This window comes from Nicotiana tomentosiformis, chromosome 2 (assembly GCF_000390325.3).
Source record: "Nicotiana tomentosiformis chromosome 2, ASM39032v3, whole genome shotgun sequence".
Lineage (NCBI taxonomy): Eukaryota > Viridiplantae > Streptophyta > Magnoliopsida > Solanales > Solanaceae > Nicotiana > Nicotiana tomentosiformis.
In genome coordinates this window covers 25,410,381-25,424,326 of record NC_090813.1, presented here as the reverse complement: position 1 = coordinate 25,424,326, position 13,946 = coordinate 25,410,381, and the positions used below count along the sequence as shown (strand labels likewise).

Here is a 13,946-nt window from a genome sequence, read left to right as displayed (position 1 = left end):
TAGATGTCATGTTTAGGCTTTATGTCGATACCGTTGGGACCCATAGTGGTCGTTTCTTGCTGTCACCTTACTGATTTCACTGATACTTTGTACTCAGTCATATTCATTCATTTCATACCATATCTCAATCTCAGTTGTTATTTATTGATACATTATATCATTATTTTGGGTTAGTTTTCATGACATTTGTGAGCACGTGAGTGAGATTGAAGAGATTGATGACTGAGTGAGGCCGAGAGCATGATTATGAGTGACAGTTATGGGATCGGGTTGCACGCCACAGTGGTTATACTGATTTTATGATAGAGCTTGGGCTGTAGGAGCACCTCCGGAGTCTGTACACACCCCCAGTGAGCGCGGTTAATATTATTGAGGGATGGATCTTCCCTGAACATGGGTCTTGTCCGAAGTACTTGATACCTGGAGATGGATCTTCTCCATAGGGTTGGATTGGCCTTCCTAGGTATTGGGTGACTGATGGTCAGTGATGTATATAATCCGGGATGGATCTTTTCTGGGTCGTATGGGCCATATACAGTACTGAGTGGTTGAGCATTTGAGAGTGTGAGCCCATGAGGTTGTCAGCATGGTGAATCACATACAGCATGTGCATTGGCATATAGAAGTAGAAGAGTTATATTCTTCACATTGTTCAGATTTGATCTATTTTATTGTTTTGAACTATCTATTTAACTTGAAAGCATGCCTACGTTTTTGCACTATTATTTTCTTTTTTGAATTGTGCTGGTTGAGTTCGTCACTACCTTTCAGTCCAAAGGTTGGACTTGCTACTTACTGAGTTGGTTGTACTCACGTTACTCCCTACACCTCGTGTGCAGATCCAGGCATTTCTGGTCACGGCGGTTGTTGATTGAGGAGCCAGATCCCGGAGACTATCGAGGTAGTTGCACGGTGTTCGTAGGCCTTGACTCTCCTTCTTTATCTCTATTTGTTTCAGTTTTTATTTTCTAAATATTGTAGTGGACTGTATTCTGGTTTAGACGCTCATGTACTCTGTGACACCCCGATTTTGGGATGGATTGTATCGTATTTTGGATTATTTCTGTTTTCAAAAAGGTTTTTCTTAAATATTAATTGCTTCCGTCTTTATTTTCAAAGCTTTTACTATGTTGAGATGTTGAGTAGTGGCTTGCCTAGTTCCACGATATGCCACATCATGACGGTTGGTTTTGGGTCGTGACAGTTATGTTGTATGTATATTTTTGTCTGTACAAGTTTAATTTTGTGGGTGTCTTGTCATAGCCTCGTCACTACCTCGTCGAGGTTAGGCTCGACACTTGCACTGTACATTGGATTGGTTATACTCATACTACACTCTGCACTTCTTGTATAGATTTTGGTACTGGTCCCAATTGTACGTGAGGTGCATCAGCTCGGATTAGCATTTGGAGACTCGAGGTAGATCTGCCAGCGTCCGCAAACCTTGAAGTCCCCTTCCACTTTCCCTATTTATTGTTCTTTTCATTCGAGATAGTTGTACTTATTTCAAACTCTATTTGTAGAGACTCTAGAAGCTCGTGTACTTGTGATTCCATATCCGGGTTGTACTTAGATATTATTGGTTATTATGCCACTCCGTACTTCATTTTAGTTTCATTTCGGTTTAATTTGTTTTACTTATTTGAATTGATTAAAAACTGGCTTAAAGCTTCTCTAATGTTGGCTTGCCTAGCAAGTAAAATGTTAGGCACCATTACGGTCCCGAAAGTGGAAATTCCGGATCGTGATATTAATATTTATTGTAATATAATTTATAAATATTTCTTAAACTTGTTCACAATTTTATCTGTATTATTTAATATTTGGACTTAACATTCTTGAATAGTCCAACAAATTTAATAGCCCATAAAGGTAGTAAGTCAAATAAAGTTTAAATCAATACTAATAAAGAAAATGCAATTCAACACTAGGAATGACAGTAGTGTTGGATATTTATTTTTTAGTTTTGCATTGGTTTATAATGAAAATGCATAACTTAGCTTATCTTTTTCTTTAGTACTTAGCTGTGTATTTAATAGTACGTATTAGCTATATTTATTTTAGCATGACGTATATAGTATTTTTAGATTATGTTAATTTTTATTATGGCGTATTAATTAGTAATATTTTTTTATGCAATTTTATTATCTTTGTTATTGAATATTTTAGTACAGTGCTACGACTCATCTCATATTATTGTATTATTTTCTTGAAAACTACATTATATAGTTGTATCCTACGAGGGCTAAAGAAATATTTGGAGCAAAAGTTACATATTTAGAGCAAAAATCCGACTCTATTGGTTTGGTTTGGTTTAGTTTATAGATTTAACAACCCGACACCATTGGTTTGGTTTGGTAATTAAAAAATCTGAACTAACCTGATCTATATACACCCCTATTAACTGGCAAAAAGGTAATAGTTTAGAGGAATTTTAAGTTAAATTAAATAGCCACGTATAGTATCACATGGCAAATGTTTTAGATAATTATGAGCATATACTAGACACATCTATAAGAATGCAACGAGGGAGTTTTAATATGAAGGACAATATAATTCAGGGGTTCTTGAGAATATAGAATAATTTAAGTAGGAAACAACAAAAACATAATAGTTTAGAAGAGTTTTAGGGTATTAACACTTTATTTTATAAGAAAAGGGAGATGCTTTTGCAATTAGCCTTTAGGTATCATTTAGCCGGTGAGTTTTTACATGTGGACATTTAGCGGGTCGAGTACGATTTATGAGTGGATGTTTTAGGTATTGATTGGGTGTTAAATTATTTTATTTGGTCTGAAAATATAAAATGTTCATGTAGAATGTCACGTCACATCTTTTCATCAAAAATTTTGATAATACCGGTTGAGTGACCATTTGTGTATAATAGTTGAGTGACCATTTGTGTGTAATAGTCATAGTTCAATGACTTTCCTTTTACAAATGAAGTAAAGTGACTTTAGTTTATAATTTTGAATAGTTGAATGGTCTTTTGAGTAATGGACTCCTTTTATATATATATATATATATATATAAACTTTATACATATGCCACAAAAAAAGAATCTAACATAATAAAAAAAAAGTACTAGTCGTGCTGATGTATGATGTATAGCCGTATTCTACTTATTTTTATGAACACTTTATTGTCATAATGTAAAAAAAATTCATATGCACTATTAAAGATTTGTAATGAACTATGATTAAAGAAATGTTTGGTAGAGATACTAAGATTAGTTCACATGGCAAAGATTGAGGGATTTGTTCGAACCCTGCACCATGTTACCTAAATTTGATATTTAAATAGAGAGGATTAGAGGGGTAGACCCTATTATCTTCGAGTTTCAAATCAAGGGTTGGCTCTATATACGGTCAAAATCGGGCTCGCTCCTTGTGTGTTATGATTCGAAATTTTTATCTTCGGGATCGTGATGGCGCCTAATATTTTATTTGTTAAGCAAGCCAATGTTAGAATAATTTTAACCATTTTTAACAATTCAGTTTAAATGATAATAAAGAAATCAATTATATGGAACAAATTTGTAATAGAAACTTCCTACAATCTCAAAATACAACTGTTCCAGAATAGAATTAAACAGTGTAAGAAAAATATCAGAAGGTGACTCCGAAGCCTGCGAACGCGACAACAGGTATACCTTGAGTCTCCACAGCAATGCTCTATTAACTAACAAGAATATCAATAACTTTGAGTTACCTGGATCTGCACAAAAAGATGTGCAGAAGCGTAGTATGAGTACACCGCAGCGGTACCCAGTAAGTATCAAGCCTAACATCGGTAGAGTAGTGACGAGTCCAGGTCAAGACACCTACCAGACATATAAACTTGTACAATATGTTACATAAAGCTAACAAGGAAAAAATATTAATATAAGGCCAATAACAGAAGAATTTCCAATTCAATTCAACAGTGAAAACAATGATAACACGGATGGCATCGAGCAAACAATCAAGCAATTAAGCAACAACACAGTCAGAGTACAACTATAATATTAAAATGGCACGGCATCACCCATCGTACTTTTACTCTCGTCCTTATCATGAAATGATGAATAATTTAAACACAATCAAACACAATTCCAACTTGAACATAGTAAACTGTCAAATGAGCTATTTAGCCAATTTAGGATTTAAATAAGGTAAAATAGTGGATAAGTTGTATAAATATAATATCAATTGAATTTAGTTTAAAAATATATGATATCCGATAAAATATTATATTTATACAAATAAGACATTCAATCAAATATTAACGAGATAAATATGGAATTTATTAAAGTAATACGAAATAATAATATTTTTACGTAATTACATGACAATAAGATAATGATCAAATTTAAGATACTAATTAGAGTAGAAACATAATCACCATTTAGATTAATAAATCTCCGAATAAAATATGAGTTTTATTTTTGAAAGACACACAAGTAGAACCTCTTGAAAATTCTTTCATTTAAATCTGCTAAGTTTCAACAACTTATCATATCACATAGGAGGCATGACTCACACAAGAAATCCATATTGTCCCATTTTTAATATATTGACGGTTAATTAATTATGTTCAAAATATAATGAAGTGATTTAAGAAGCCACAATAACCATCCCAACATGGAATGCATCATGAGAATTACAATCGGAATTCACCTTAATATCACAATAATTTCATATTTAAATTCCGTTGCGGAGTTCAACCCGATCCACCAATATAATCAATTTTCATTTAATTCCGTTGCGGCGTGCAACCCGATCCACCAATAAATTTATATTCAATTCCGTTGCGACGTGCAACCCGATCCACCAATATATTTATAATTAATTCCGTTGCGGCGTGCAACCCGATTCTCCAATTAAATAACACATCCGTTGCAGCGTGCAACCCGTGCAAAAATTAAGTTAATGAAATTAAATTATATAGAAAAAAGGGAAATAAAAGAAAAAAAAGTTAAATGAAATAAAAAAGGAACAAGAAATAAAAAAAATGAACAAAAGGAAAGAAAAAAGAGAAATAAAAAAAATGAAAAGAAAGGAGCCAAAAATTGAGTGTGGAATCAGATTATGATGAGGAAAAAATAAGGAATAATATGATTGAGAAAAAATATATGAACAGAAAAGGAGAAAAAAGCAAAAAATAAAGAAAGAACGAGAAAAAAGAAAAGGAGAATAAAGAGGCAATTACCCACAAATAAGAAGATAATAGGGAAAATTTCACATAAGAACAACTGAGCTCCCTGCATTTCAATTTTATAGCTCATATTTCAATTTACAACCAACTAGACCAAAAATAATAGGCTAAGATTCAACATCCAACTCCAATAGGTTCTAGAAATTACTATTTAATTTTTAAAAAAGATTGCTCAACCTTTTAAGTTAACTTTCGAATCAGTAACTGTGACTCAAATATTAATTCAACAAAACAAATCTATTTGGATGGTGAAAATTAAATTTTTAACAAGCTTACACATGTGGGTTTAAATTTCAAATTTGATTTTGTGAAAAATTTGGAGTGGGTGTTATTTAAACTTGTTAGAAATAGTATAAGGAGGTTGTATATAAAATTTGAAGTAATTTAATGGAGATTTGAACTGATTTTGAACAAGAATTGCAACTGAAAATCGTGGAAGAAGTTCGTCTATAGACGCTTGTATAAAGGTGTATAATAGTGTATAAGATGTGTTTATACACTATTATACAATATTATACATAATTATACAAAAAACTGACTTCGTCTTCTTCCTTGTGTCTTTTCTAAAATTTAACTCAAATCTTGCTCAAATCTACTCTAAATCACTTCAAATTTAAATTTTGAACTCCTTTTGATATTTTCAATCAATTGGAATAACACTCAATCCAAACAACTAACAAACTCAAAAAATCCTATTTTCGAAAGCAAAGCTTTGAATGGCCTTCAATGGTGGACTTCTACTCTTCAATTTTCTTACATTGCAACCAGGTGACACAGGGTAAGAAGCAGCAAAGGCGGACGACCCCTTGAAGCATATGTAGAAAATGTGAGAAGAAGAGAGAGTGAAAGCAATGGTTGTGAGAACACATATTTAACTCCATAGCTTTTAGAAGCAATGGTTGTAAGAACACAAGTTTTGAATTTGCTAGTGCTTTCAAAATATGTGCAATATGGGCTAGGTTGGGTAAAACTTAAAAACATGGGCCATTTTTTGTTATGGTGTGAGGTCATGTGTATTTTTTTGTAATTCTTACAAGATAATATCACAATTCTGGAGATCAGAAACAAATAATTAGCGAGAAGTTTAATTACCTAAATACATTAGCACAAGCATTTCATATTTAAACCCCCAAAACAACTATAGGTCATGTACTACTTATTTCGATAAGGAAGTCATGTAAGCAAGCAAGTGTATTTTCAAGTAATTTGTCTAAATCATGCACAAATTGGGCAGTTGAAGGTCAAAATGAAAAAACAGGGATATTCTTCTTTTTCTTTTTGAATGGTGAAACCCTCAGACAATTTACTACCTCTCTATCATGTAAAATCAATAGGGAAACCCCCATCCAAACCCACACAATAACAAGAAACAAATGAACAAATTGAAAAATGAAAAAAATAAATAAATAAATAACAAGAGATTCCTGAAAATGCTCTTCCATTCTCCATGGAAATCATAACTTGATGCAAACTCAAGGCTCACATGATTGACAAACTCTACCCAAGAATAGTCGGGCTATGATACTCAAAAGCAAACATGATTTTTCTTTTGATAGGTAACTCCCAAACATGAAGTTTGTTACTCGGTTTCCCCCTTTTTAATATTCTTCCTAGATTTTAAAGGAAACAAAGAATATAAGCCTGGGAAGATATTCATAAAGTATTACCTAACCGGAAAGCAAACTCCCTTATGCCTCATTCTCACATTTGATTCCCTTTTGCTCAATAAACACATAGCTGGTCCATCTATGAAGGGATTCTTTCTTTCTTCAGTAGTTGCTGTTCTTTTGTTAGAACAGTAACGCTAAGAAAGGTTTCGTTTAGCATCTCTAACCGCATAATATTATATCACCTTCCCAATATCTCATTTCACACCGAGTATTCGAAGATTTTTATCTTTTCTGCTTCGCAAATCCATGGATGTAGCAGTTAATAATCACAAGACAAAAACTCAACCATAATGAATCAGTAATCACACTGTGTCTATTATCAAACTTATGTTTATTCAAGAAGCAGGCATGAGTCTATAGGTCAACCACATGTCCCAAGGTACCATGAAATCGAAAAACGCATTGGCTTGCCATGACCCCACCACAGCAAACATCATAAACCTTTATCCTGGTCACATTTTTCAGTAGTAAAATTAATACTATACATTGACAATGCAATTTTGATATTTAGATCTGCAACAATTTCAGTATTGTACTCTAGTTGATCATACATGTCATTGTTTGTTGTTAGTTGTTACTGTTTTCATGCACTATCAGTTCCAACAAGTACCATCAAACCTACCATGCCTACAAAGGGTAACTCCAAAAACAACCAAGTTCGTACAGAGAAATATCACAAGCAGAACTAGTTCAACAAGTCTTGGATAGATTACTTTGATATGCAAGGTGAACAAAGCCGACTAATTGCAGGAAAATCACCAAATGCCTGTATGCATACTTAAATTACTCCTTGCACAACACAGAAACAAGACCATCAAAATGCAGATGAAAATCGTCGATACAATTGCAATCAAATCTAATAAAGTTACATTAGCTTGTATTTCTTGTTAGTTGTTTTTGCTACAATTGCTGGCAATCAAGTGATGAAGAAGCACACCTGCTGCTACACTTACATTCAAGCTTTCCACAGCCATGAAGGACCTAAAGTTCTGACCTGACGAACTATGATCATCTTCGTCTTCTCCGACAATTATATCCACGGGGATGTTTCCTGGAATTTTAACTAACTGAGTACAAGATCTCTCCACCAATGGCCTCAGACCAGTGCCCTCACTTCCCAAAACAAGGATTGTAGGAGCACCAGGCACAATCTCACGCAATGGAACAGCTCTTGAAGAAACAGATCCACCTATGACCCGCCATCCATTTTCTGCTGAAGACGTTAGGAATTGCATCATATTCTTGCAAGACCTCAACTCCACTAATTCAAGTGAACCGGCACTTGCTTTGCTCACTACCCCACTCAACGGTGCAGAGTTCTTAGCACACAAGACAATCCCTGCAGCTCCAAAAAAGTAAGCAGACCGTATAATTGCCCCCAAATTCTGAGGATCAGTAACCTCATCCAAAGCTACCCAAAGAGGAGTGCTCTCTTCCTCAGTTGAAACAGGGTCCAACTCCTTGATACCAACCATTTCCAATGGAGACGCATCGAGGACCAGTCCCTGATGAGGCCTGTTATCAGCAAACATATTGAGGTCATGTTTAGATACCTCCTTTTTACTCAATCCAACTTTTTCCGCCATCCTCAAAACTCTTTCAAACCCTTTCTTATCCTTCTTTTTCCGGTTATTCCCACTCAAATCCAATCCTTCCTGTACATACAGAGAATAAAATTCCCTTCTTCCCGCAGACAATGCAGCCAAAACAGGGCCAACCCCATAAATTCCCTCGCCAATCATTCGCGGTATGGTTGATTCAGTTGCCTCTTTCCATGTCTTTTTACCCCAACTATCTTGATTGTTCCACCTTCTAACCTCCGGCCTATCAGACCCCGGTCTTACCTTAATCCGATTGAACGTGTTCTTAATCTTATCCCACCTTGGATCATCAACTTCCTCCATATCTCCCTCATTGTCTTCTCCTTCACCACTATAAGTTTTTCCCTGATAATCGTCTCGTCTATCCTCATATCTCTTGAATTCTGCACTTTTCACAGCAGAACGACCATCTTTTAAGAACTTCTCAGCCGATTCCTCCCACGAAGATCGGCTTATAACAACTTTTTCATTTCTCTTAGTTTGTTTAGCTTTATCTTTTGCAAGCCAAGGAAGATTCTTTTCACTGCCTTCTGCTATTTTCCCATAATCCGAAGCTGAATAACTTCTAGCAGTAATTAAACAGTAGTTACCAAGACGATATTTTGGGTGAAATCCACATGAAAAATTCACAGATATATCCAAGTTCAAATTTTTAGAAGGTGGTTTAGTGCTGAAAGGGACTAAATTTCTGGGGCTTAATAAGCGATTCAAATCATGGGTTTGGGATTTCTTGCAGATACCATTAGAAATACTCAAAGATGTCAACTTGAAATGGTGCTTTAGAATTATTGGATGGCATACAACTAGTAAAGACTGTGGCTTTGAAGCGTGAAATTGCTTTAGCATAATGGGATATTTGTCAAGGAAACCTTAATATAATAGCAAATGAAAATCAATGGCAACAATATATACCTTTGAAGGTCTTTCGGAAGGGCTTTGCTTTACGTTGTTGAGCTCAAGGATTTTAGGAGGGTTTATCCGTTTCTCTGCTGCTGCTGCTGTCGAACGGAGGTGCAGTGGGATGAGTTGATAGTTTCCGGGCTAAGTTATAGCTCGACCCTTGAGGTTCAGCATTATTCAGTTTAGGTCCCCTGACTTTTAAATGGTGGCGGATGTAGCGTTCCCTCTCCAAAGCAATGTTTTAAGGCGAGACGTTTTATGTTACACGGGGCGAAGCGCAAACCCTAAGACGGGATGCATAAGCCTCATGAATCTTATTTTTTAATCTTAACAAATAAATGATGAGATGCTAGGTTGGAAGTTTGGAGAGAGACGCCTAAAGGTTTCAAATTGAATAGGTCAATAATTGAGTACTTGAAATGCAAATTCAATGAAAGAAAAAAGCCAAAGATGTGTGCAGAATCTATCTATCTATATCTATATTTATATCTATCTTCTATATTATTATAAAAGCACGAATATTTTATGCTAAATGTTGAACGATTAAAATATTTTCGAAATATTGATCGACTTTTATGCCCTTAAATATTTGTATAATTTAAGGATGTAATTGTAAATTATCCAAGGGTGAAATTCTTTTTCGATTAGGACAAAGTAATCCTATTACTCTTTGGATATCTTCTTCGACCATATGCAGACATACTTCTTTTCGGATCATCATATAAATTTGAATAACTTGATCTGCTTTTCTCTTTTCAATTTGAACTGTATCTCCAATTTAGTTTGAGAACTTATTGAGGAGCCAAACACTTCTATAAAGTAAAGCAACCATCAGAATATACAGCTGTAATAGGGTTTAATCAGGGAAAAATAAAAGTAGATGGTTGGCTAGACCGTTCTCAATTTTAATAGGAAAGCAATATGTTCTCTATTATCCTGTTTGGCCAAGCTATAAAAATCAGCTTATTTTGATAAGTGTTTTTTTTAAAAGTGTTTTTCTCAAAAGTACTTTTGGTGAGAAACAGTTTGTATTTGACTAATTAATTTGAAAAGCTTTTTTCAAAAGTGTTTTTCTCAAAAGTACTTTTGGTGAGAAACAGTTTGTATTTGACTAATTAATTTGAAAAGCACTTCTAAGCAGTAATTAGGTTTGGCCAAGCTTTTAAAAACTACTTCTAAGTCTATTTTTCTCAAAAGTGATTTTTAAAAAAGTGCTTTGGGAGAGAAACTATTTTTTTCTGCTTCTCCAAAACTGATTCTGCTTCTCTTCAAAAGCACTCTTTTCCTTCCAAAAGCTTGGCCAAACACCTCAATTTTTTGAAAAAAGCACTTTTGGCTTAAAAAAAAAATACTTTTTGGCCCAAAAAAGCTTGGCCAAACAGGCTGTATTACTCTATATAAGTTTTGTGTTTTGTATTGTTAGCCTATTGTTAGGGAGCAAACAGATCTTTGTAATGCAAATTGCAGTTAAGAATTTTAGCTAAATGATAAATATTTAGTGCATATATGAGTTTCTCTAACGGATCGTCGTTTATTGAAGGTTGAATTTTATTTTCAATTTCGGTTCATTATCCTTTTCATTGCACATTAAAATATTTTTCCCCCTTTTAACATAAAATTATCCATTCTATTGGATATACTTTAATATTTGAACTTTACCTAATACAAAAGAATATCGTGAAGTTACTTCGCCGATATTTCTTAAGTAATGTTTTTATTAATTTGAAGAGTCCAATATTTAGGGTTTAGAATAAATATTAAAGATACCTAAAATATTTATAACTCTTTATATTTTGTTTCATTGATAGTGAGTTGAGAAAATGAAATGAGAGAAAGGATTTTGTTGTTTGGCGGTGGTGTTGGTGCTTACATCATTACAGACCAGAACTTATTTGGAGAAAATATTCAACATTAAGATATGATCATAGTAAAATATTGACGAAAGACTTAAGGGGAAAAAATAGTGTTTGTGACTTTGTGATGTACAATATTTGTGGTGTGTAAAATTGGGGTGATGAGAGTGGCGTAGGGTCTGTCAAATTGTGATAATGGAAGAAGGTGGCGAAAATAAAAAAATTGATAAGGAAGAAAAATTGATTAAAAATCATCAGATTTTTTCTTTTAATTAAGTGAATTTACCATATTAGATAATAAAATTAATTTTATACTCAGGGTAGATGTTGTTTGTGTCTTGAACATATAACATAATTGTTAAAATAGATTTGGTTGGTCTTCCAAAATAATTGGTTATAAGCCCAATGCTAATATTAGTTTTGGTTATCAAGATAGAGCAACCAAAGAATCAGAAGGGGTCGTACACAAAATAATTGTGTACAAATAAGTCCTTAAGTAAGATATCATCACATTGCATATTTCTAAACTATAACTATATGGTAATACTTAACTAGATTGATCATTTTGTAGGTTCAGGTGATGTCCAATCATTTTGAGTTCATGTATTATGCTAATATAATGATATTTTTATATTTAAATAATTGCTATGTGTGTGTGAATATAACGTAATTAAATTTATTTTTTTTCATATAAATAATTTACTAAATTATTATGTGTCATTATTAATGTGCAACACACGTTGATAGAAACTAGTTAGATTATGAAAAGAAGGAAATAAATAAATAATTTGAAATAATAATAATAATAATAAATAAAATTAAAAAACAAAAAAAAATCAAAAATGAGAAGAGAAAACAGTTATAATGTATAAGTTATTCGAATAATTGAATTAAAAAAAATAATAAAAAAGATAAAATATATATTATACTAGTTATATTAAAAAAATACGAACAAATATTTACTGTATCAATTATCTTTTCTTATTATATAAAAAAGAAAAATTATATAGAAGAGCAAAAAAGTAAATGAAATTAGATTATAAAGAGAAAAAGAAAATAACAAAAAGGAGTTAAATGAAATTAGAAAAGGAATATGAAAAAAAGAAAATAAGCAAAAGAAAAAAAAATAAAAAACAATAATAAAAAAGGAGCCAAAATTGAGTGTGAAATTAAATTACGGTAATAATAATAATAATAATAATAATAATAATAATAATAATAATGTGATTTGAGCAAAAATAAATGAACAAAAAAGGAGAAAAAAGAAAAAGAAAAAAAGAAGAAAACGAGAAAAAAGAAAAGAAGTAGAGAAATAAAAAAAAAAGAGAAAAAAGAAGAAAACTAATTAGTTTGATGGGTAGAAAAGTAAATGAATAAGCAAGGCTAAATAATTTTATTTTTGTAGGTAATTGTGTGTTCACCCTATAAAAATCACATAATACCCGCGTCTTTGTTTTTCCTACAGTTGTATAAATATCACGACCCAAAATCCAACTAGTCGTGATGGCACCTAACTCAACCCGATAGGTAAGCCAACTTTCAATTATCCAATTCCAATAATAATTATTAAAGAATTTTAAGTGAATAAAAATCTTAATCTTATACAATCCCTAAGAACTGGCAGTACAAATCATGAGCTTCTAAGAATAGAGTATACAAAGCGGAAATGAAATAAATACATAGTCTATTTGAATAATACATAAACAGAAATTTTATAAATCTAAGGTTACCCTGAACAAGAGGCAGCTACAACAGGAACGCAGGTACATCTTCAAGTCCCGCAACCATCGAGCACAGCAACAACAACAACAGCCAACATCTGCACACAATGTGCAGAAGTGTAGTATCAGTACAACCGACCCCATGTACTGAGTAAGTAACAAACCTAGTGTCATGATCCAAAATTCCACCATAGGCGTCGTGATGGCACTTAATCTCTAAAACTAGGTAAACCGATTTCAATTATATTTTTGAAGCCATTTTTATTTATTTATTTAAATAAGTAATCAAAACTAACAGCGGAACAAATATGAATATACAACCTCCCAAGACTGGTAGTACTGAGTCACGAACTCTAACTGAATACATGGGATGATCACGAGGAACGAATATATAATATTGTTTGATAAACATTTAACAATACAATGAAATGAAAAGACTCCAAGGGACTGCGATGACCAAGCAGCTCTACCTTGAATCCTTATGATCCCGCTTTACTCTGTCCAAATCCGATATCTCCAATACCTGGCTCTGCACAAAAATGTGCAGAAGTGTAGTATGAGTACACCACGGTCGGTACCCAGTAAGTATCAAGACTAACCTCAATGGAGTAGAGACGAGTTACAGTCAAGATACTCACTAGTTTAATAACCTGTGCAATATAATATACAAAATAATAGTAAAACAAATAACATCAAGGCAACATAAAACAACCAATGATATGCACAGTAAGACAATAAAATCACCATTTAATATCGCTCAACAATTAATAAATACAATTACACCCAGTTAAATTAAGTTCTTCAATTAAATATCTTTCACATATAATTCTTACGAATAAAACACTTTTTCAAATATACTTTCGTCGAATAAATATCTTTCAAATACAATTCTTTCATATAATTCTTTTTGAATAAAAATCCTTCCAAATAAATATTTTGAATATAATTCTTTCAATTAAAAAGTCACCATGTGACACCTCATTTCATAATCATAAAACAATACGG

General features: G+C 32.8%; 1 protein-coding gene across 1 annotated transcript; it reads right to left on the bottom strand.

Annotated features, from left to right (window-relative positions):
- Nucleotides 1-7,686: 7,686 nt before the first annotated feature.
- LOC104119234 (uncharacterized) lies at nucleotides 7,687-9,612 on the bottom strand. Its single transcript, XM_009630679.4, has one exon. The coding sequence runs from the start codon at nucleotides 9,311-9,313 to the stop codon at nucleotides 7,754-7,756; it is 1,560 nt and encodes a 519-aa protein (XP_009628974.1). The 5' UTR covers nucleotides 9,314-9,612; the 3' UTR covers nucleotides 7,687-7,753.
- Between the last annotated feature and the right edge of the window lie 4,334 nt (nucleotides 9,613-13,946).

Excerpts from the sequence above, each read along its gene's own strand:
- LOC104119234 (XM_009630679.4), bottom strand. The coding sequence starts at position 9,313 with ATGCTAAAGCAATTTCACGCTTCAAAGCCACAGTCTTTACTAGTTGTA.